We start from the raw sequence: 24,968 nt of genomic DNA on the forward strand, positions 1-24,968 counted from the left end.
ATGTCCTGGACTGCGGGATGCTGGTGGGATCTCAGTCTGCATTTGCATAAAAGCATTTAAAATACCTTACTTGTCAACAGTGCCCTAAGAGCCCAGAGGACAGGTGCTGGTTCCTGGGAAGGAACTTTGCTCAGACCCCCTGGCCGAATGTTCTTTGGAAGTCAGTTTCTTGGGTTTCTACACACATTGAACCTCGAGAGGGTGTCAGGACAACTGCACTATGTGACTGTACTTATGGGAAGTCAGTCTTTGGTTTTAATACCGAGATTCACATGAATGTCTTCTAGTGGCATGGTGGTTCTTAACTGCTTTAGAAACCTAGTCATTTTATTTTACTCTTTTGTTTTGGAGAATATCAAACCCATACTGCCATTGAAAAAAGAGCATAGGGGCGCCTGGGTGGCTCAGTGGGTTAAGCCTCTGCCTTTGTCTCAGGTCATGATCTCAGGGTCCTGGAACCAAGCCCTGTATTGGGCTCTCTGCTCAGCGGCAAGCCTGCTTCCTCCTCTCTCTCTGCCTGACTCTCTGCCTACTTGTGATCTCTGTCAAATAAATAAATAAAATCTTAAAAAAAGAGCGTAATGGATGCCATGATTGATTATACCCGACCAGCTGTTAACATCTTTCTTTCTCATTTCATCTTTCTATATTTAAATATATTTCCTTTATGCCTAATTACCTGAGTGATGGGGCAGCCTGTGCACCTCAGTTTATTCTTCTGTAAAATGGGATTGGAAAAAGAACCAACCTCACTGGGTTAGGGCAATGACTGTAAAGTTATGACTTAGCACTGTATCTGGCCTGTTGAAAGTGATCAGTAAATGCTCGCTGGCATTGCTGGAGTCCAGGCAGCCACTGGAGCAGAGTTGTTAGATCTCAGTGGGATGTCTTTTTAAGAATTAAGTGTCTTCTTGGGGGCACCTGGCTGGCTCAGTTGGAAAAGTATGCGACTCTTGACCCGGGGTCATGAGTTTGAGCCCCACGTTGGGTGTAGAGATTACTTATAAATAAAATCTTAAAAAAAAAAAAAAAGAATTCAGTGTCCTTTTGAAGGACACGCACATGTCTTCAGATTGCATGCAAGGTTCTGAGTGTCAAGACATCTGACGTTAGCCTTGTTGAGGAGAGCTGGCCATAAGCCCCTGTCGGCTTGTCTTTTGCCTTTCCCCGTGTCAACCTTTTATTTTTTCCTGAACAGATGTTATTCTATGACACGAGTTGAACTGAAAAAAATACAAGCGGCACAAAAGGCTGGAAATAAAGAAAAAATAGAGATGATGGAATTTAAACCGTGCTTTTCTTCCCATGCTTAATTCAAGTCTCTTCTCTCTGTGGGATGAAATTTGTTATAAAAAGATTCACCAGGAGAAAAAGAAGAGAGAAGACAGGCAGGAAAGAATAATAAAGTGGATGCCCAGAAGTGGGAGCAAAATGTTTTGTGCTCCTTCATGTGGGGAGTTCAATGTAAATAGTGATTTATAAGGCTTCATCAGCATACATGAATCTACCTGGCAGCCTCTTTTTTCTTTCCTTTCTTTTTTTTTTTTTTTTTCTTTATGTTCTACAGCAACACGAGTGAAAGAACACCTGTCTTTGTGCTATGAGGGGAGTAGATTCCATCTCTGCTCGTCTGATGACGTCCCACCTTCCTGGAGTCCTTTGTGCTGCACTTGTTATTTTAAGTGTTACTGTTATTAGTCAGGAGGGTCAGCAGCACTTGGTGGTTGGCAGAGAGATGGGGACCACTGGTGACCAATAGAGAAATAGGCTCATTTTCAGATCCCAGTTCCTCACGCTTTGTTAGGGGGAGCATTTCTTTGGTTTAGTGACCGTTGGTCACAAGTGTCAGCGTGTCTTAGAATCACCTGGAAGGTTTGTTGAAACGTAGATTGCTGAAATGGACCCTTAGAGTTTCTAATTCGGTAAGCTTTGGGTAGAGCCCGGAAGCACAGGTTTCTGGGTAAGGCTGCTCAGACACAATGAGTACCCTGGACTCTAAGAATTATATGAGGAGAATTGGTCACCTGGACACTTGGGGCCAGCAGCTGGGGAAGTTAGCAGACACCGGTCAGTGGGCCACATCTGCTGCGCTTTTTTTGTAAATAAAGTTTTACTGGAAAAAACCTTCTTTACATATAATCTGCGGCTGCTTTTATACTATAAGGGCAAACTTCAGTAGTTGGGCAGAGGCCAGAGATGGTCCCAAGGTGGAAAATATGTACTCTCTGACCCTTGACATGCCGTAGAAAAATTTGGCTGATCCTCGGTGGTGACCAAGGCTTGTATGTCATTTGGCAGAAGCAGGCTGGGAAGTAATTCTGTAGGACCTGGCACATGGGGTGTTCTCAATCTGTGTGTGTTTAGAAGCAAAGGCTTTTGTTTCTTTCTTTATTTTACTTAAATGCATATGATAATGAAATTCATCCATTATTTGGCCACAGGCCATTCTCCACATAAATTTTCTCACTGTGACCATTGGTTTCTTAAAATGAAAAGAAACATATTTTTGCCATCCATGTTGCTTGTATTATATAGTGTTGGCATCTGTTTGAATTATTGGTGAAAAATTTTTAAAAATGCATACTTAAGGATGTCTGGATGCTACTCTCAATCTCAGGGTTTTGAGTTCGAGCCCCATGGAGGGCATGGAGATCATTAAAAAAAAAAATGCATTCTTAAAATGGGAAAAATAATCTTCATTTTGACACTGTAATTGTCAGATGAGTGATATGGTACTTCTTCTAGACTTAAGTAAAAGCCTTTATGGAAAGTGGTTTGTCAATATGTATGAAGAGTCTTTAAAATAATGTTCATGCTCATTATTCTAGTAATTGCACTTCTAGTAGATTTCAGCAAACATACATATTCAAGGTTTTCTATTACAGCATTGTTTATAATCATTATTTAAAAGATTTTATTTATTTATTTGACAGAGACACAGCAAGAGAGGGAACATAAGCAGGGGGAGTGGGAGAGGGAGAAGCAGGCTTCCCGCCGCGCAAGGAGCCCAATGCAGGGCCTGATCCCAGGACCCCGGGATCACAACCTGAGCCAATGGCAGCTGCTTAATGACTGAGCCATCCATGCGCCCCTATAATTATTTTTTTTTTTTAAAGAAAGACATTAAAATGTCTGATAACTTGAAACTGATAATATAATGATGAATCTACATTGCTACTTTGGAGCCATTTAAAATCAAGCTGGACAAAGGGAAGCTGATAGAGTCTTTGGGGGGAGAATTTGTATCTTTTCTATAGCGTATGTCCTAGCATTTCCACTGCAAGGATTGTGAGAAAATAATCAAATACAGATAGATCTTATCCAAGGAGGGTAATCATAGTAGAAACAATTGATATGCTTACTAATTGGTAATAGTTAATAGGTTGTGATGGAATGAGACATTGAAGTACCATGTATTATTAAAACTGTTTTTTGAGGGGCGCCTGGTGGCTCAGTGGGTTGGGCCTCTGCCTTCGGCTCGGGTCATGATCCCAGGGTCCTGGGATCAAGACCCGCATTGGGCTCTCTGCTGAGCCAAGAGCCTGCTTCCCCCCCCTCTCTCTCTTTGCCTGCCTCTCTGCCTACTTGTGATCTCTGTCTGTCAAATAAATAAATAAAATCTTAAAAAAAAAAAATGACCTCTCCTCTCTGCTCCTCTGCCCTTCGTCTTCTCATCCATTTCCTTGGTCCAGGCCACTTCTGGTCTTGTGTGATCAGCAATGTTGGCTGCCCCCAGTCACCACCCTCTGTGCCTGACCCACGACGACAGGGGCAGGAGGAATCTCAGAATGGACAGCAGGCCGTCCTTACCTCTCCAGCTGACATCCCTTCAGTGCTTGCCTACTGAGCTTAGAAGAGAAGGCCAGCTCCTTACTAGGGTCAGCGAGGCATGATCTGCCCCAGCTTCTCTTTCTAACCTCACTGTGTGCCTCCCCTGTCCATGCGCCGTGCTCTTTCTCTAACACCCCAGCCTCTTTTCTATTTCTGGACATTGACACCTGCGGGTCCTCTGCCCAGAATGCTAGTTACCCTACACTTTGCAGAGCCAACTTGCGTCTTGTCTTTCTTCACTGCTCATCTTAACAGTGACCTCTGCCTAGAGGCCAGCCCTGTTCATTTTTCCTAAAACACACGTGTCAGTTCCTGCTCAGGCACTCTGTGTTACTGGGCTGTATCTCCAGGGCCCACCGACTTTCTGGCTGTAGGTGCTTAATAAATATTTATTGGATGAGTGAAGGCATCTCCTCAAATGTGTGAGTGTGTCATAAGTGTATCTGTGTGTATACGTGTGTGTGTTTACACAAGGCATATAGCATCAGCACGTGAATGAAAGTTCCAGTTCATTTTTAACTTAATGAAGTTTCAGTTGATTTGTAATTTTCTTTGTCGTACTTTGTTGTACTTTTTTTCAAATCTCGTCATTAATCTAGATGACATGTTATTATGGTAAAATATATATAACAAAGAATTTATCATTTTAAGCAAGTTAAGCGTGTGGTTCAGTGGCGTTAAGTACATTCACACTGCTGTGCAAACATCACCACCATCCACCTCCAGAACCTTTTCATTGCCTCCAGAGTAAATTCTGGACCCATTAAATACTATCTCCCCCATAATTTAGATTACTTGTACAGTAAGAACAACGCTAGAAAAAAAAATGTATTAGAAAACAAATAGCAAATCTTTTACAGACAAAACTCATTAAATGTATTCCAGATTGTTACTTTAAGTGACAATAAAACTAGCTAATCTGTATTCCAATGCATAGTTTTGTAGAGGTTTTTTGTGTGTGTGTGTGTGTGTGTGTTTTTTTTTTTTAATAGAAAGCCCTATCCTTTATAAATGCAAACTGCTGCGCAGACACAGATCTTTCTGGTATAATAGCTCACTGCAGTACAAACCGCTTGTGTTACCTTAACAAATATATCTTTCCTACAACTTTAATCATTCCGGGAAGAAATTGTGTGTGAAAGCATTATCACCTGGAAGTATGATTAGTGTAATATCCTAATGCAGGTTTTCCTCAGCATCGAACATTTGAAACCCATTAAAGTGTAAATTCTCATTGTAAAGAAACACTATTCTCTGACCTTCTAGAGGTCTTCTAGAGGTCTTCTAGAGGTTCTGGAGCTTATGCGACATGGAGAGAGTTCCATTTTGCCTCCTTGTTTAGAAGTGGATGAATCAAGAGTCTCAAAAGTAGTGTCTCTGGAAACCTAGTTTCTTGACCATGAAGATGATTTCTGTTGACTAGTGTTCTCCCTTAGGATCTGTATACTAGGAGGTAGAGTTCGGACCAAGCAGAGTCCCTCATAACCCATCACTTTGAAAAAGATGTCTCTAGTTGATTTAGCGAAAACTATCTAGCATGTGAGTGGGAAAGTTTGGAAAAACAACACGATTGTGGTTAAGGGATCATTTCATATTTCAGTAATAGCAAGCAAAATTTGCAATTTAAGTAACTGATCAAGGAATCCTATCCAGAATACATAAAGACTATTTTATCAAAAATAACAAGGTGGCCCATCAGGGAAATGCACAATGAATGTGTGAGTATGAACAGGCAAGTTACAGGAGAAGAAATGTTAAAGAAAAAAATATGTATATGAGACATATGTGAAATATATATATGAGAGGTGTGTGTATTATATATATCATAGAAATATATATATATGATAGAATGCTCACTGTCACTAGTACTGCAATCCCCCCTTATCTGTGGGGGATACAGTCCAAGACTAGCTCTAGTAATACGTGGAATGATGTCTGGAACTATGGGTAGTACTGAGCCATATATATATATACTGTGTTTTTTCCTGTATATATTCACATTAAAAAAGAAAAAACTACAATGCCATTTATGATAGCATTATTATATTGACAACAACACTGGAAATAGCCTAATTTTCTCCAAGGGTTACCTAAGCTTTATGTTTTTTAAAGTGGAATATTATACAACATTTAAAATAATTAAGAAAGGTTACATCAGAGGGCTCCTGGGTGACTCAGTTGTTAAGTGTCTGCCTTTGGCTCAGGTCATCATCCCGGGGTCCTGGGCTGGAGCCCCTTCTTGGGCTCCCTGCTCCACAGGGAGCCTGCTCCATCTCCCACTCCATCAGCTTGGGTTCCCTCTCTCACTGTGTCTCTCTCTGTCAAATAATTTTTTAAAAATCTTTAAAAATTAAAAAAAAAAAGAAAGTTTGTATCGGTTGACATGGTTAAATTTCTATAAACTGATGATATATTGTAAATTTAAAAGAGACAGAATTTTAGATATATTGATACGAAAATAGAATGGCAAGTCCAGGGTAGAGAGTCAGCCCCATATTTGTCACTGAAATTATAAAATTATCTTAAAATAAGCTCTGAATCCTTTTCTTAGAAAAAGTTCCGTGTATTTCTGACCTATGTTTTCTTTTCCATTTGCAAAACAAATCTTGAATTGCAAAGAAAACGAAGACGCTATGACAAACACACTCTCTCTCTAGCAATTTATTATTTCATTGGCTCACTGCCTTGACAATTAGGAGAAGATTTATAGACATATCCCTTAAATAATTGGCAATTAATTTGAGATTAGATGCCAAAAAGTACAGTATTCTTAATGTAATAGGAAGGTTGAGGCTTTTCACTTACAAATGTCACGGAACACAGAGTAAATGTTAACCACCAGCATCGTTAACCCTGCCCTTTTGCACGTCTGCAATAGAAAGGAGTTTTAGTTTGGTGATCATAAACTTTAGCTAGCTTGGCTAGTTTCACCGTAAAGCTCCAGTGTAAACGAAGAGTGTCTGTATCTTAAGAATGCCTTCCAATCATTAAGCCCTTGGTTTCTGTTGTTGGGTACCTGCTTGTGATCCACAAGAATGTGTAAACCTGGGATGCCTGGGTGGCTCGGGTGGTTAAGCAATCTGCATTCGGCTCAGGTCATGATGCCAGGGTCCTGGTATTGAGCTCTGAGTCTGGCTCCTTGCTCAGCAGGAAGCCTGCTTCTCCCTCTCCCTCTGCCTGCTGCTCCCCCTGCTTGTGTTTGCTCATGTGCTGTCTCTCTCTGTCAAATGAATAAATAAAATCTTTAAAAAAAAAGAAAAAGAAAAGAATATATAAACCTAGTTCTATACAGGAAAAAGAGATACTGTATCCTGAATCTTATTTGGCATTTTCTTCTGACTCAAACAGTACATTTGGATTCTCTACCATCTTTTCTACTCATGACTCAGTGTCTTTCTAATGTCTACAACTGTGGTCTCCTAAGGGGAGTACACATTCTAGGTCCTAAACAATGAAGATTTTGCTGGTAAACATTGTTATCCTTTTGGTTGAATTCTAGGGTGCCTTATACCTAGAGATAGAGTTGACAGGTGTGACTATTAAATGTTAGTGATTTACCAGTCGGTTTCATTTCAACTCCAGCACAGTGCCAAAAATATATTAAGTATGCACTAAATGCTAACCAATTTATATATGTCCAGACAATTTTAGTACACATAGAGGTTTTGTTTTTTTGTTTTTTTTTTTTTTTTATGATTTCATCTATTTATTTATTTATTTGGGAGAGTGAGTGAGCAAGAGAGCACAGCAGGGGGAGAAGTAGAGGGAGAGGGAGAAGCAGGCTCCCTCTCAGCAGGGAGCCAGAGTCGGGGCTCCATCCCAGTTACCCCAGGGTCATGTCCTGAGCCGAAGGCAGACACTTAACAGATTGTGCCAGCCAGGTCCCCCACAAGTAGAATTTTACTCCCTTCTAAAAATTCTAAAAATATCCTTTAATCCAAATTTCCCTATGCCCGTATTTTATTTATAGCTATTTCTCAGTAATAGAATGGGTTTTATGTTTATGTGCATTTCAAAAAAGAGAAACAGCCCATCTTTGAACTAACCTCAGCTCTTTTCCCCCTCACCTCAACAGTTGTCCCCTCTACATTGTCATGACAATTTTCATCTTTCACTGAGTGCTTTCTCTTTGCCAGGCATGGTTGGAACCTCATTTAATCCTCTTGACAATTTTGTAGCACAGCTACAGGTTTTACAGTGCTCTATTTTTGCAGATAAGGTTCAGGGATTAAGCAATGTGCTTGGGTTCACCAGCTAACAAATAGTGGATCCAGGCTTTACACCCAAGCCTTAGTCTTAACTCCCAAGATTTACTCTGTTTTTCTTTCTGTTCATCTCTCCAATGGGAAATTGAGAATTAAGCATTTAGAACAGCGCCTACACACAGTCATTCAGTAATTATGTATCTATTCTTAAACCTTTGAAATCATTTTTATAAGTGTAACATACACACTATATATTGCATACACACACAGTTGCATACGTTTTGATAAATGTATAAACCCCTATTATCCTGTCACAATTAAGTTTTTCTATAATGGCATCCCCTTTAAAAACTTCCCTTGTGTTCCCCTTTTTAAGAAACATTTTATCTTGAAATCATTCTAGACTCTCAGGAAGGTGTAAAAAGTAGTACAGAGATCCGCTGTATCCTTCCTCCACTTTCCCCTCAGGGATAACCCATTACATGAGTATAGTACAATTGCAAAGCCAGAACATTGACATTGGTCGCTCCATAGGTCTTACTCCCTTCTGCACCTTTGCCGTCAGTCTCTGCTTATCTTCTGCCCCAGGTAACTGCGGAACTGCTTTTTGTCACTATAATTTAGATTATTATAAAACTTTAATAAATGGAATCATACAGAATGTTGCCTTTTGTGTCTAGCTTCTTTCGCTTAGCATTATGCGTTTTAGATGCACGAATAATACTGTATGTGTTAGCAGTTTGTTCCGTTAATTGTTAGGTAGCATCCTATTTGAATATAGTAGTTTGCTTACCCATTTATCTGTCGATAGACGTTTGGGTTATTCCCAACTTCGAACTATTATATAGTGAGTAAAGTTGATGTGAAGATTCATCTACAGGTTGTGTGTGCATGTGTGCATATTTTCATTTCTCTTGCATAAATAAGTGGAAATGCTGGGTCATTTGGTTAGCGAAGGCTTAGCTTTATAAGATACTGCCAAATTATTTCCCCAGAGAATGAACCATTTAATAGCCCAATGACATTGTGTACGAGTTCATTTTGTTCTACGATCTTGCTAACACTTGATACTGTCAGTCTTTGAAATTTTTGCCATTCTAGTAGATATGGAGTGGGATCTCACTGTGGCTTTCATTTGCCTTTCTCTGATAATTAATGATATTGATTATCTTTTCATGTAGTTAAAGGTCAATCATAAATATTCTTTTGTAAATTATTCACATCCTGTGCCCCTTTGCGGGGGGGTGGTGAGTGGATAGGTGAATGTTTGTCTTTTTTATTCAACAATTATTTGGTTTATAATGAACCTTTATTAAATGAACTAAGATTGACTCAAATATATCTGTTTTCCTTTTGACCACTTGAAACCTTAGGCATAATACATCTGAAATAAAATAGTTCAAACTGGGTTTTGTTAGTCTATTCTAAAATGATCATCTGTAATAGGGAATCTTGTTTTAAACATGATACTAAGATAAATATCAGTAGTTTCCTGCCCTGCATGGGACATACCACCATCTTAACCATCACTGCCATCCTCATGATTTACTCTTTCTGACCGTGGGGAAGTTTTCATCTGAAGACATGGATTTTGTGGCTCACATAAATACTGCATTGCTACATTGTTTCTCTAAGGCTAGAAATGCTCTTACCTAATTTTTATCTTGTCTAAAAGTGGAAGGACCGTTTTAGCCTTGTTATTTTTAGCTGTCACTGAACCTTCTTTCTCCATTAAGAACAAATGTTAGCTAAATTGATTTATAAGCTCTGTGTTGATCCTATAGACTATAATTTGTGTCTGTAATTTAAAAAGAACCTTTGGTTACCGTCTCCTTTCTATGACATATTTTTGTAACAATAATATTTTTAGCTATTGTTTTGTGTTGTTAATGTAGAGAATTACAAAGAAATGTACAGACCCACCTAGGTAACCATTACTTTATAACAGTAATAAAGAGGCAGTATGGTAACCATAGTATTTTTAGCTATTGTTTTGTTTTGTTAATGTAGAGAATTACAAAGAAATGCACAGACCCACCTAGTAACTATTACTTATACAATAGTAATAAAGAGGCAGTATGTATCTAGTGTCTGGAAATCAACACAGGATTGTAAACTCTATAAGGTATATCTGTATCTGTCTATAGGATGAAGAGTGACATCTTCTCCCTTATTTCCAAGTTCATGTCCTTCTGACCAAAGGAAACTGTTGTTAAAACTTAGTGATGATTTCTTATAGCAAACAGGACCTCTCCTTTTCTTTATTCCCTTTTACAAAAAAAGAAATCAGCCCGTATGCACTACTCTGCATATTTTCCTTTGACACCAACTCATGCAGATCTAACTCTCTTTGAGTAGTTACTGTATGAATGAACTATGCTTTACTTAGTTGCTCCCTCGTGGATTTTTCCAGGTTTTTTGTTTTTCTCTTTATTTATTTGCTGTTTTAAAAATGCTGCAATAAACAATTCTGGAGATATTGCAGACTTTTACAAGTATATTCATAGGGTACATTTCTACCGATTGGATCCCTGGTCAAAGAACATGGTATAATTTGTCATTTCTTACTGCATTGTTTTCTTTAAGGTTTCAGCCATTTACGCTCTCTTCAGTAGCATTTGCAAGCGTCTATGGCACATATTTTAAATGTAATTGCCTTGTTTAAATTCTTTGTTATTGGAGCCTTCTAGAATGATGTGAAGTGGGACCCCCAAATTAATGCTATTTCAATGCTGTTTTATCTTTATTACATTTCTGCGTGCTTTTTCGCCTGCAGAAGAAAATCTGAAGTCAGTCTTCCTAATGACTGAGGTTGGCTGGCTAGAATGTCTTGAGGGTGGCATTCCCACACAAAGCTCTCCAGCTGCTCAGTCCCTAGGAAGCCCAATTGTTGATGTGTTCTGTCTATTTTATATATTGCCTACAGGAGGAAAGCTGAACAAGGACCTGCGACATTTCCTCAATCAGCGGTTCCAGAAAGGGTCTCCTGATCATGAGCTCCAGCAGACCATAAGGGATAACCTTTACCGCCATGCTGTGCCTTGTAAGTAGCCGGTTTAAGGCAACTGACTGCTGGATGGGTGTGTGGAAAGTTATTGGAGCCAGAAGAACTCTCCAGCTGGTTCTGGAGCACTGGTTGGTCGGTTTGTTCACGTAGCAACTTCCTAAGTCCAGGGAATTGTAAGTGACTATGGGACATGTTGCATAGCACAAGGTGAAATTACTTGGCTTTCAGTTTCTGGCTCTGCCACGTACTTGCTTATGATGGCAGGTAAATTAGTTGTCCTTTGCCAGGGCCAGTTTTTACATCGGTGGAAAGGACATCTGACTTATTCAATAGGACTCTTTGGAGGCGCCCATGGGATGAGGCATGTAAGCACATTTTGCACAGTACGGGTGTGGCGTGAGCCTCCATAAATGTTAACCGTTACTGTTACTCACAGGGGTGGACCAGGCCAGAGGCTTTCACACTGACCTCTGCAGAGATCAGTGAGTTACTTCCTCATGGCCTCAGCAGACTCTTTCTTCTTCTCCAACATGACCTGATTCATAGACCTGGATTTCATGCACAATCTTTTTTGAAGAAATGGTTTCCACCAATTAAAATCCCATGAACCCGTTAGATCCGGCTAAATCTGAGAAGGCAGGACTTGGAACATAGGGACTATGAAAGCAAGGTTTTTGTGTTGAGGGAAGGAAGGAAGGAAAGGACAGAAGGGAAGTCAGTCTAGGGGGCAGAAGTTGTAGTAAAGTATTACCATACATACCTAATTAAAAGGTAGGAGTCCCGGGGAGACTTAAAATGATTTCATTTTATTTAAAATTAAGAAGAAGGAATGATTTTGATTTTAGTACTTAGAATTTTTCTTTTCTTTATTACCCAGTCCTTCAAAGCTTGAAATTTAGTTTTTTTTTTAACAATTTTTTTTAGCAAAAACAGTAGGAATCGTTTGAAGTTGAAAGTACCCAGCTTATTGCTGTGATTTGTTTGCTATAGTGGGTTTCTTTCTTTCTTCTTCTTTTTTTAAAATAGTATTTTGCAAGGGTATGCTAGAGTCCTAATGTTTACAGATCCTACTGCAAAATGATAATCAGAACTTAATGTAAGCTGTCATAGATCTGCCGGGACTTGGGCCTTTAAAGATCTGGTTCTAGAACAGCCCCCTGCTCTTCATTTTACTTATTAATAAAACCAAGGCTCCAGTAGGAAAAGAGGTTGAGTGTAAGGAACTTGGGTCTGTGCCCCAGGGTTGTCTCTTTCTGCTGAGTGGCAGAGCTACCTTTGAAAGAGAAAATGTGGCGATAAGCATTAATGTGAATCTCTGGGCCTCTGTTTTCTTTTGGTCTTTCAGCATGGGAATTGAATGCTGTAAACTTACATCCTACTCATAATCCTTTACATTTGGATTAATAGTAATTCCTAATGTTAATTGCATGGGTTGTAATGGGATTACGATTCTTTTTATGGGTCAAGAAACCAAGGCACCAAGGTAAGCCAATACAAAACAAGGCTGAAGGTGACTAAGACTGGTGGTCTCCCGAGTCCACCATTGTCCTGACTCTGATCTACTGATCAGTTTCACCCTTGGAATGACTCTTTGAGGTTGGGATTTTTAACACCCAGTGTACAGATGAGGAAACAGAGTCATGGGGAGATCAAATCACTGAGAAGTGTCGGATTTAGGTCTTTTGGATTCTTACCACCTAGGGCTGCTTCTGTGGCTGTACCAGAGCTGCTCTGTTGTTCTGGGACGACAGGTTGAATATAGTTTTGCAGAATTTGGTACTTGCAGAATCATGAGTGTTCTCTGTGTAATTTTTCCCCCACTTAGATTCCAATTTAAGAAATGGGGAATGAAGCAAATGAGCACACCATTTCTTGACGCATCTGTGGTGTTACTATGGTTACGTTTTGGCATGCTTTCCCATTTATTTTTTTCCACCGATTTATAGGACCTGACTGTGAGCTAAATGGCTTGATTTTAAGCTTACCGCTATATAGGAATTGGGGTAAAAATGACCTCAGCCTTTTAAACACAGTGGAAAATCGTGTTTCGTCTTTGCGTGTATAAAGCCCCTGGTATTAATGTTTCATTTCTGTGAAACCCACACGTTAGGAATTGGGAAGGTAAAAATGGTCTTTCTACTGAAGGAGAAAACAAGTAACATTTCATTATACATTTCCTTCATAAAATGGGAAGGAAATTCAAAAGAGGGCTGTTTCTGGGTCTGGCGCAGCCTGGGTACCTTTGAACATGAGTAGATCAGGGGTGACTTGGGATTCTGTTATAGGCCTGGAGAACTCAAGCCACATTTGTGTTTATTTTGATTCTTTGGTCCACGTGATTGGTAACTGCAGAGCTCTCTGCCAACCTGTTGTGCCAACGTATTTGGAAGCCGTTCACTGGGAGAATATATCCCTCCTGATTACATTGTAACGGTGCTCCAGGGAAACAAACTCCTGTGATCTCCGTTTTCCAGAACTTCCTGCTGCTGATATTTTAGTGACTTTCGGTATTTTGAGAAGGGATGACCTCATGAACAGGTGCTTGCGAAGTTGGGGTAGACATCTTTTCTTTTCTTTTAAATATTTTATTTATTTATTTGACAGAGAGAGAGAGAGAGAGGCAGGCAGAGGCAGAGGGAGAAGCAGGCTCCCTGCTGAGCCAGGAGCCAGACTCATGGCTCCATCCCAGGACCCTGGGATCATGACCCGAGTCTAAGGCAGACCCTTATTCGGCTGAGCCACTCAGATGCCCCTGGGTAGACTTCTTTTCTTATACATTTTAGGAGATTCACTTGTCAATAGAAATTAATAAATAAAGCCCCTTTGTTCTCAAGTTCTTTCTAGTGTCATCATAGCACCACAATGGATTTTTTACCATTTAAGATCCCATTTTATCCTAATTCCTTGGTGTAAAGACAGTAGAGGTAATAGCGTCCCTATTTTACAGGTAAGGAAATGGAGCCGCAAATGTGACTTCCTCAAAATCCTACCATTCCTAAATGCCACATTACTCATGTCTCACCCAGGGCTATTTTAATTTTCCTTATTTTTAACAGCTTTATTGAGATACGATTCACACACCATACAACCCACCCATTTAAAGCATTCATCCAGTGCTATTTTTGCTCTGGTTCTTATTTTGCTGCACACCCCCTTTATTTTGTCTTTATTCAAAAACTTTTATTATTTTCCACAGTCAGGAAAAGGTCATCATAGTTGAAATTTAATTATATTTACCATTGAAAATCACCACCACCACCACCACCCCTTGCCCCAAAATTAAAAAACCCAAACCAGAATTATAACAGAAAAGAGAACTGAATTGCGGGGTGAGTCAGAGGCCCTGGTGTGAAGTCTGAGGGCTTTTCTCTTGCTGTGTGGTCTGCCACACGTCATGTGACCTCTCTGAGTCTCATTTACTCTTTAATAAAATGGAAATGGAAACATCCACTTCAAGCATTGTTTCACCAGATGTCAACAGCATCCCTAAGAGATGGGTCTATCAGAGGAAACAGAGGCCCAGAGAGGTTAATAACGTGCCGTGGGTCACTTAGGCTAACAAGTAGCTTGGTCAGGGTTTAAACAGTTCTGACTCCCAGGCCGGCGTCAGTGAAAGTAGTGCAAGTAGGGCCATATAACATGGACCATTGAGAGGGGAAGACGCAGGAAAAAAGTTTCTCATTGCTGAATTTTATAGTTTTAACTATGTAAAATCATTGGGTCTTATGGCACCTTACCTTAAACATAAGTATCTTCTCTCTGAGGTTCGAGTAATTCACTGATAGGTGCAATAGAATTTTCATAGTTCTTTAAGTGGTGATTCAGCTTTTAATACATCACTGTAGGATTCTCTGGGGATGGCTCGGTTTATCTTATTGTTCACTGAATCTCTTCTTAATACACCTTTTTAAAATAAATGGATTTGAAATTCAGGTAAATGTCATCTGCGTTGCTCAGTTCTCTCATTCCTTAGAGCCTTCTGGAAGATAGTCTTGTCTCCCACACCTCAAATTTTCCTCCACGGACAGCCCCCTGACCTTGACATTTCAGTCCTACAAACGTTATCCATCACACCGCACACACCTGGTGCCTTCTAGTGAGTGGGTGCCTACTGTCTCCTTCTTTTTACCCACCTTGCCATCTGACCAGCATGCAGCCTTCTTCTTTTTTTTTTTTTAAGATTTTATTTATTTGTGTGCCTGGGTGGCTTAGTGGGTTAAACCGCTGCCTTCGGCTCAGGTCATGATCTCAGGGTCCTGGGATCGAGTCCCGCATCGGGCTCTCTGCTCAGCAGGGGGCCTGCTTCCCTTCCTCTCTCTCTGCCTGCTTCTCTGCCTACTTGTGATCTCTGTCTGTCAAATAAATAAATAAAATCTTTAAAAAAAAAAAGATTTTACTTATTTGACACACACACACACACACACACACACACACACACACACAGAGAAGCAGGCTCCCTGCGGAGCAGAGAACCCAACACAGGGCTCAATCCCAGGATCCTGGGATCATGACTTGAGCTGAAAGCAGGCGCTTAACAGACTGAACAACCCAGGCGCCCCACACAGCCTTCTTTTAAACTCGGATGCCACTTCTTTCACAGATTGGGCCCATTACCCTTTTCACTGTGGCCGGAGCTTCCAACATTGATCCCTTTCCAACACCCATTCTTGCTTGCGGTGCCTGCTGGGTGTCTGTCTGTCCTATTAGAATCTAACTGCTCTGATGTCAGGGACCGAGTCTTCCTCAGTGATCAGCCCACACTTAGCTGCGTGCCTGGGCTGTAGAATGAATATTTGTTGACTGAATGAACAAATGAAGAAATGGATGAAGTTGCTCCTTTGTTTTTCTTGTTTTATTTTTTTCTCTCTGTTCCTTAATGGTTCGGAGAAACAGCAGAACTGCCTTTGCCATAAAGCTTTCAGAATAAAAGGCAGCTTAGAGGCTTGAGCCCCGAGATGGCTGGTAAGGACTGCACTGATTACTTGGCTGGTAATCTGGACCCAGAGGAAAGAGTCGAGGTTCTTGCTCGCTCTGAGCTGGAGTGCCCGTTCTCAGCACCTCTTAATTAGTCTAGATAACAGGGTATCTCCTGCATTGATAGCCTTCTGCTTTATGACTTCTTGTCCTGGCTGATGTGACAACATCTGAGATTCTTGCTTTGAAATGACTGCTTTTCCTATGAAGAGAAATGTGTTGCCTGACGGGGCTTGTCGTTGACTGTACTGCCGCTGTGAGAACCAGATACTCCTCCTCCAGTAGTGCTGGTCCTCTGGAAAGCTGAACACCACCCCTCCCAGTCTGGCTCCCTTTTCTGGGGGCAACAGTAAGGAGCTTGTCTTTCTTTTCAAGCAAAGGTCATCTGAAAGAGGAAAGGGTAAGTCATTTTTGTTCTGTAGCTTAATAATTTGTGTTTGTGTATGTTTTAAAGATTTTATTTTTTTATTTTTATTTATTTATTTTTTTTTTTTTTGCAGATAGAGTGAGTGATTTCAGGGGGAGGGGAAAAGGGACAGGGAGAAAGAATCTCAAGCAGATCCCCTGCCGAGCACAGAGCCTAAAGCCTGGCTCGATCCTAGGACCCTGAGGTGATAACCTGAGCCAGAACCAAGAGCTAAATGCTTGACCAACTAAACCACGAAGGCACGCCTGTACCTTAAGGCTTTCTTGATCAAGGCTCTCCTTGATACTGAGACCACTGTATCTTGTGTAAGAGGCATTGATCAGTGACTTAAAGGAGTTTACAAAGGGATTAAAACTGTTTGATCTATAAGACACTTTAATGTGATGTGACATACCTTGGTGACCCTGGTCTTCCTTTGTAGAAGTGCCATATTCCAACAGGCACCTTAGCATCTGCTAACCGTTGGCACCGTTGTTATCTTGAATGTGACTGCGACATCGTGGACACAAATTAACTTTGGAATTGTTTGAACCTGTGAGTGTCGCTTTAAGCACAGGTGTCTCCAGGACTGCATGCCTGAAATCGAACCATTCTGCAATTGAAGCTGATGATAGAAACTAGACCAGATTATCAGCAAGGGGCCAGAACAAAGATCTGAATATTGGAAAATTCCTTCTCTCCTGGGATGTGCATCTCTTGTTCAGGTTGTGTTTGACACAAGTGGCAAGCTTCAGATCATAATTCATGAAGTGGACAGTTCTGGAAGCCTCCCCAGGACTGATCAGATAAGAATCACAGGAAACTCTCTCACTGTGGTTATTGCCCTTGCCCTATCACTCAAGTAAGTGCTGTCTCAAATTTAAAAAAAAAAGAAAGAAAGAAAGAAAAAAGGATTGTTTCGTCCTTTATAAAGCCTGGTCTCTTGCAGGAACATGGCTAGTAACACCCATAGTAGCTCTTGTGTGTGTGTGTGTGTGTGTGTACTCCTGATGTGTACGAGGTTCCTTGCATGATGCTTGCCAGTGTGTCGTCTCTCATGCTGGTCTCATGGAGGACAGACAGAATGTTCTGGACTTGACCTTGAACCCATTGGGCTGGTGAACCCTGCCTCTTTTCTATTCATTTGCAAACCTTTGCTGTCTAAACTACAATCAGTATCTGCCCTCATCCCTTCTCCATCAGTTGTCAACTCTTTCCCTGCCAGTGCCCTCTACTCGTTGGTACCATATTTTCCCGTGTGTCCCCAGCTGGTCTGCAGTCTGGGGACTCCTCCCACTCACTGACTACCCCCTTACTGCCTACCCCTGACCTTTCCTTTCTTCTCCATCAAAGCTTGTTTGTTCTGGGGGTGTCTGGTTGGCTAAGTCAGTTGAGCGACTGGCTCTTGGTTTCGCCTCATGATCTCGGGGTCCTGAGACTGAGCCCCACGCCTTGGTCTGCACTCATTGTGGAGTCCGCTTGAGAGTCTCTCTCTCTCTCTTTCTCTCTGCCCCTCTCCTCTGCTCACATGCAGTCTCCCTTTCTTAAATAAAAAATAAATATTAAAAAAACAAAAACAAAAGACAACTTAATTGTACCTGGCTGGCTCAGTCAGTGGAGTGTGTGACTCTTGATCTCATGAGTCATGAGAGCTCATGAGGTATCAAGAGTTCAAGCCCCGCACCAGGTATAGAGCTTACTTAAAAAAGAAAGAAAGAAAGAAAGAAAGAAAGGAAGAAAGAAAGAAAGAAATCAACTGTGTGTAATAAAACTTAAAATAAAAAAGACTTATTTGTGCTACATTGAATAACTATTGGGCTGTCCTTGAAGAAGCCAAGAAGTGAATGGTTCATGTTGTGGCACAGGGCTCTCCATCCTCCATTACGTGTATCTTTTAACAGGCGATTTTACAGATGTGTTGCTAGAAATAGCCTGTGTAATGGGATGTCTGGCAACAGAGCAGGTTCATGGGTAAGGATGGATTCTTATGCTTTTGATGTGTTTTTGTGCTTTTTATAGTGGTTAACACAGTGTTCCATGAGCAGAAAACACTTTAAACACAAGATTGTATCAAGGGAAAGTTCCCCTCTGCTTGCTGTGTCACTGCTCATATACAGTCCTATCCTACCAAGGATAAGCTGGGGTAGGATTTGTGTTTCACAAAGCAATGCTACAGTCTAGACAGAGTGCTGTGCCAAATTAAAAAAACGATGGGATGAGAAAAGATACTTTTGTTTAGATGTAATTTTGAGTTAGAATCTGGGCTCAGATAACTATAAGCAAATTTTCACTGACACAAACATCTCGGGTGGGGTGTTGAAGGGTTGTGAAGGAGGTGGATGAGTTCTTTGCTACTCTGAGAACACCTGCCTGATAAAAGCCAGGTGTACAGCACAGGTCTGGGAGGACCCAAAACAAAACACCACTTCTCCTTCCTGGAGAAGGACCCCACAAGGAGCACTGAAGTCACTAGTGTAGCATCTGACACACTTCTCCTTGCCACACGAGGAAGGAGCCCTTCCAAAAGCAAGTTCATGAGAAGGACCTGGTCATTCCGGATGCAGACAATTAGTTCTCTTCTCCTCGGGGCTAGAACGTTCAGTGGGGATGGGCTTTCAGAAATGGTGCCCTGGAGAAGCTGGCAGGCTCTATCACTAACCACTTCTGGTAACTTGGGCAGGTTACCCAGGCTTTCTGGAGCTCCATTTCCTCACTATCTTTTTTGCTGTTTATGACAAGTACCTAAGCACCCCACAGAAAGTATGGTACTTCATAGGCCCTACAGTGGTCCTCTGTCCCACACGATCTTCCTCCCTCCATACCCCTTTCCTTCTCGTTTCTAATAGGACTTGTCCGGTCTGGGAGTCTCCCTTTTTTCCTCCACAGGCCCTCATTAGGCTTTGAGCCTTACTTCTTTGATGATCATTTTAAACAATTGTGATAATTTATGCGGTTCTTTTCTGTGGGAAACAAGCTGAGTTTTCAAAAATGATATTCCGGGGGCACCTGGCTGGCTCAGTCAGTAGAGCGTGCAACTCTTGATCTTGGCGTTGTAAATTCGAGCTCCATGTTGGGCACAGAGATTACCTAAAAATAAAATCTTAAAAGAAAAAGAAGATTTTTTCCAACATTTGTTGAGTAACATCCCAGCACTGGATGCTAGGCGAAACCTAGTGAAGATTAATAATTGGTTGATTTAGCCAGTAACAGGCAGGCTTGAAACAGCACATTCTCTGCATAATCCCAGCATCAGCTAATTCCCCCGTGTTCTTTTCCTTTGTATGTCTTATTATATGTTGCTAACCCTAATTGCCATTGTGTATTTGCTGAGTGGATGGAGTCATATTGGAGGAAGAAAAGAAAAGAGAAGCTACACACGGAAAAACTCCTCATACTAGACTTGATTTACATGTGTTGGTTATTAGCCTCATATAAACATGGCTTGATCAGTGTTCTCTACTGTGAGGTTCTTACAAGAGAAGATTGTACTCTAAAGACAAGAGTTTAGATTTAAGTTTAATCTGAGTGGGTATAACTGATAATCTTCTTATGAAAATGTGTTAGCCCAGCCTCACTGCTTAATAATAACCTCTGTCATTAATCCAGCCTTACTATACGTTCCAGCCACTATGCTCCATGATTTTCAAGTATTGTCTCTATTAACCCTCTCCAAACCCTGATGAGTTTCATCTTTGTATTATGAGTGTGGCCGTTGAGGTGTGGCGAGCTTAGTGACTTGAGTGTTGGAGGACGCACTGTTTGACCGTGATGGAACCCAGATTCATCCCAGCTCCAACAGCTCCCAAGAGTCCAAGCTCTTGGTTTATTTCTCTGGATGCATCACCTTAAAAACCATGTTTTCAATTAACCTATTGAATTTGAAAAAGAGTCTTCTCTTAATACCATATGGATTAGTCCTTGGCTGGGTGTAGGATACTAATATATCTATTTGGCAGACATGTTAATTTATTTAATTGCTTTATAATTCTGGCTGAGATTTTTCATCAAGATGAGTTGCAATTATAAAGCAATTTCCACAGCCATTTATGTAGGGACACAGAAGTTTTCACATTATTTTTACCATTTATTATTTTAAGAGAAGGTTTTATCAAATTTTAGCTTCCCAAGAATCACGAGTCAAGAGAATGAAGTACAATATATTTTTAAAGAAACCTCCTTATATCAAATGTGTTCATAGAAATATATGCAAATAAATTTTCCAGCTTCTGTAATGGGTTATATGCATTTATGCCAAAGTCCGAGTAGGGATACTTAACCACTTATGTTCTGTTGGGCTTACCTAGAGTCCCATATGAAATGAGCTACCCAAAATGATGACCTTGGATTTAAACAAGAAAACATCACTTGTGTTATTTTAATCATAATATGAATAAACTAGACTTACTAACTGCTCAATGACGTTATTTTCCTCTTGCATTTAAAATTAATTAATTACACATCCCTATTTTTAGGTGGTACACTCTGATGTATTTAGGGGTAAAGGACCATGGTGAGTGCACCGTAATCTTGAATGGCTACAAAGTATTTAGAACTGTTAAAAATATATTGTGTGTGGGGCGCCTGGGTGGCTCAGTGGGTTAAGCCACTGCCTTCGGCTCAGGTCATGATCTCAGGGTCCTGGGATCGAGTCCCGCATCGGGCTCTCTGCTCAGCAGGGGCCTGCTTCCTCCTCTCTCTCTGCCTGCCTCTCTGCCTACTTGTGATCTCTCTCTGTCAAATAAATAAATAAAATCTTCAAAATATATATATATATATATATTGTGTGTGGGGAGAGAGGGAGAGAGAACAGAGGACAAGACAGTAGGTTAAAATATTAATAATAGATGAGTCTGGGTGAAGGATATACAGTGTTCTTTGTTCTATTCTTATTCTTGCAATTAAAAAACAATTGAAATAATTTCCAAATAAAGCATCTTAAAAATAGACTCATGCCAAAAAAAAAAAAAAAAGTTAAAAACCAACCAATATAGTTTTGGGAAAATGGGACTGATTATGTATGAGTGTTATGTTCTTGTTTTTTCCCCCCTTGTAAATGTCAGTGTTTTTAGCTTTGAATTGAGATTCTGTTACTACTTTGTTGGACCTCGTGTATTAAAGTATACAGAGACTAACCTGGAAGACATTGTGCATATATTAAAACAAAAGTTTAACACTTCTGGAATACCAAGTACATGTGATGTGCTTTCATTATACTTTCTCATTTAATCTTTATGGAAATCCTATAAAAAAAAGTACTATTATTATTCTCCTTTATAGTTTTTTTTTTGTTGTTGTTTTTGTTTTTTTAAGAGAGAGCGAGCTAGTGTGTGTACGTATTCATGGGGATGTTGGGGGTCTGGTGTGCAGAGGGAGAGAGAGAATCTGAAGTAGGCTCCATGCCTACGGAGAGCTCCAGCACGGAGCCCTTCATGGGGCTCGATCCTACAGCCCTGAGATCATGAGCTGAGCCAAAATCAAGAGTCTGATATTTACCCAAGTGAACCACCCAGGCAACCCAATTCTCCTTTACAGATAAGAGAGCTGGGCTTAGTAAGGTTAGGTGTCTTGCCTTCCATTTCTGAAAAGAGATTGGAATCCAGGCTGTGAAGATGTGTACTAGAGCTCCCACCAGAAGCCACTACATTTTCTTTGTTCAGACTATGTGTGGGTACATCGACGTGTATAGATCCATATACACATACCAAGCATATTTAGAAAATAAGCTAGCAAAATTATTTTAAATAGATTCTAAATATCTACTAATAGGATTGTAGAGCAATACAAAAGTATAATAAAATTGTGATGATTATGAACATATATTGAGCTCTTGCCATGTGCTAGGGGTTACTCTTTCTTCAAAGTGAAATAACTTGCTCAAGATGTCACAGCTAATACGTAATAAAGCTGTGCTGTCTTTTTCTCAAAGTTTCTCTCTTAACCAGTGGCTTATATTGCCTATTATTTATAGCACTACAGAACGTTTAAAAAAATAAGAGGAAAAAGAATCGGTAATTAAGCATATTCCCTTTTCTTGGTGGGGTGGGAAGGAATGTCTTTCGTTATTCCTTGTAAGATTATTACTTAGTTTTAGATCCCATCAAAGCTGCCATATTATACAACTCCGGGGGCACTATTCGGTTTCAAATCTATGTCAGTGGGGCCCTTAATGGAGGACAGTACCCTGACTGCATGTCTTATGCACTGACTGCGTGCCCATAGCAGATACTCAGCTAGACATAGAGCCCAAAAGATAGATGAAGTTGCCATTCGTCTGGGAGGTACACGTCTCAAGCATGCTTTCCAAATACAATGAAGCAATGCCTTACTCCAGGGAGGAAGATATCCTTTGGATACTTTGATGCCAGAAGCCTAATCTAATCCAGTTACACTATCTCTTCATTCTTAATTCAGCTGATTAAAGGATGGAGACAGTATTAGAATTGCATCTTATTGGGTAGTTGCGATCATTCCATTTATTTTCTCTTCCATCCATGAGTTGATCCATCTCCTCAACCAACCAACCTCCACTTACTCCACTTCTCGGTCCATTCAACCGACACATATCGAATGCCATGATGAGCAGGTCATGACAGTGTGGTCAGCATGGAGGGGCACACTGGGTGTATTTCCAGGTTTATAGGGGTAGTGAGGAAGACAAACAAGAGGCATTGGTAATAGACTAAGTTAAGTCCCTTGATTTGGGGTAAGCCTAGGATGATCTGACATACAAGAATGGGCACCAGGTTCAGACTCAAGACCAATGAATTGGTGTGAAGAGGAAGTGAAATAAATACCAAAGAAGAAGAAGAGAAAACAGAGCATCCTGTTTCCCAGGGAGAGTCGGGAAACATCTACCTTTGTCACTGTGGGCAAGTGACCTCTACTTAACATCTCTCAGCTTAATCCCCATTTAAAAAAGGAATCTGTGGGTATTATAGAGGGCATGGATTGCATGGAGCACTGGGTGTGGTGAAAAAATAATGAATACTGTTATGCTGAAAATAAATAAATTTAATTAAAAAATTAAAAAGAAAAAAAGGAATCTGTTTATTAGGGACAGAAGAGATACAGCAGCTAATCTAATCTCACAGGCCCAGTCTCAGGGTAATGCAGTTTTTTGACAGTGCTTGCTCCTTAGAACCTCTTAAGGATTGAGAGACCACTTCTATTGTTGAGTTTCTTGAAATATGTAAGAACAGCAACAACACAAACCAGCACTCCAGGAAAAGTTAGGACGTGGTTTTAATGTTTGTGTTTAATCATTGCTTTTAACATCCACATAACAATGTGGTGTAATTGTGCTGTTCACTAATTTCAAGAGGTATACAACATTAACTCAAGGTACAGTAAGAACAGTATAGTCTGGCAGTAGACCCCAAGTTGAAAGGTCTCTCATTCCTTTTAGTGTATCTTTTTAGCTATAGACATAACTTTATCTGAAGAGAACAGAAGTCAGGATTTTGACTTAGGTCAAATGATTTAGCCTCTTCCATTCCTTGGCAACTTTGATAGTATGGAATGCTATGGGATGACACCTTCAGATGAGGGCTTGCCTATTTTGGACTCAGCTTCCATTGCTTGTCAATGGAAGGGGGCAAGCAAGATTATCCCAAGCAAGCAAGATGGGTCCTACCGGAACCCCAGTGTACCAGGGCACAGCCTTCTCATTGTATTTGTCTTCAATTTCAGTCATTCGAAGGAAAACTCTTCGGTCTTTGGACCATTTCTTCTGAGGTTACCCTATTTCTGGTCGGGGCTTTTCTCCCCTCATGACCTGCCTATTAGAACTGGAGGCTTATTACCGCCTTATGTGTTTTGCATTGGAAAGTGAGACAACATTTGGTTATACTAGAAATAAAGCAAGTGTAGTTATACTTAAATGAGTTTGACATTTTGCTCATTTGCCATCTCATAAGATAAGATCATTACAAGCAGATCTTATGGGATTGTTAGAAGTTTGTTTACCCCATTAATTGATTTGAGGGATGCTGGTGTTTCTTCTTTCCATTGCTGAATGGTTTTGTAGTCTGAACTTCACTTAATTAGTGATTTGGGAGTGGGGAACGCCGCATCTTTGTCAGTGGAATTTTGAAAAAAAATGTTGCCTAAGCTTTAGATGAAATATTCTTTAAATGTGTACTATGACTTGAAAATGAGACATCATATAAATCCACTGGAAATTCAAGCCTAAGGTATGGGAGTATTGCCTGGGGAAATGTTGCAAGTACTGGGAATCTTATATGTTTTCCTCCCCATGGAGAGAAGTCTGTGTTTGAGTTTCGTGTTTGCTGCCCAGTCTAGCCCCACTCCCCCACCCTGTAGGCCACCTGTGGAAAGGTGGAGATCAGCCTCCTTCGTCATGCGGGAGTTAGACACTCCATGCAAACGCACTGCAGTTTGGCGCCCTTTGGAGGGATTTTGTACTTTCTCAGGTCACTGGAGATGTGGATCATTTACACATTGAGAAACAAACTGTCCGATATAACTAAAAAGTACAGTGTCTCCAAGGAACATTGTGTATTTGAAAAAAAAATTACTTGTTGAT

At 40.5% G+C, this 24,968-nt stretch overlaps 1 protein-coding gene across 24 annotated transcripts in view; it reads left to right on the forward strand.

The window, feature by feature from the left end:
* MAGI1 (membrane associated guanylate kinase, WW and PDZ domain containing 1) overlaps positions 1 to 24,968 on the forward strand; it is a 627,461-nt gene that overhangs the window by 361,310 nt on the left and 241,183 nt on the right. For all 24 annotated transcript variants that reach the window (XM_082726709.1, XM_082726685.1, XM_082726703.1 and 21 more), the window contains exon 2: positions 10,963 to 11,079. In XM_082726709.1, coding sequence (XP_082582835.1) covers positions 10,963 to 11,079 — 117 coding nt within the window. The remainder of the gene's footprint in view (positions 1 to 10,962; positions 11,080 to 24,968) is intronic.

The sequence above is a fragment of the Mustela nivalis genome, assembly GCF_964662115.1.
Source record: "Mustela nivalis genome assembly, chromosome: 1".
NCBI classification, from domain to species: Eukaryota; Metazoa; Chordata; class Mammalia; order Carnivora; family Mustelidae; genus Mustela; species Mustela nivalis.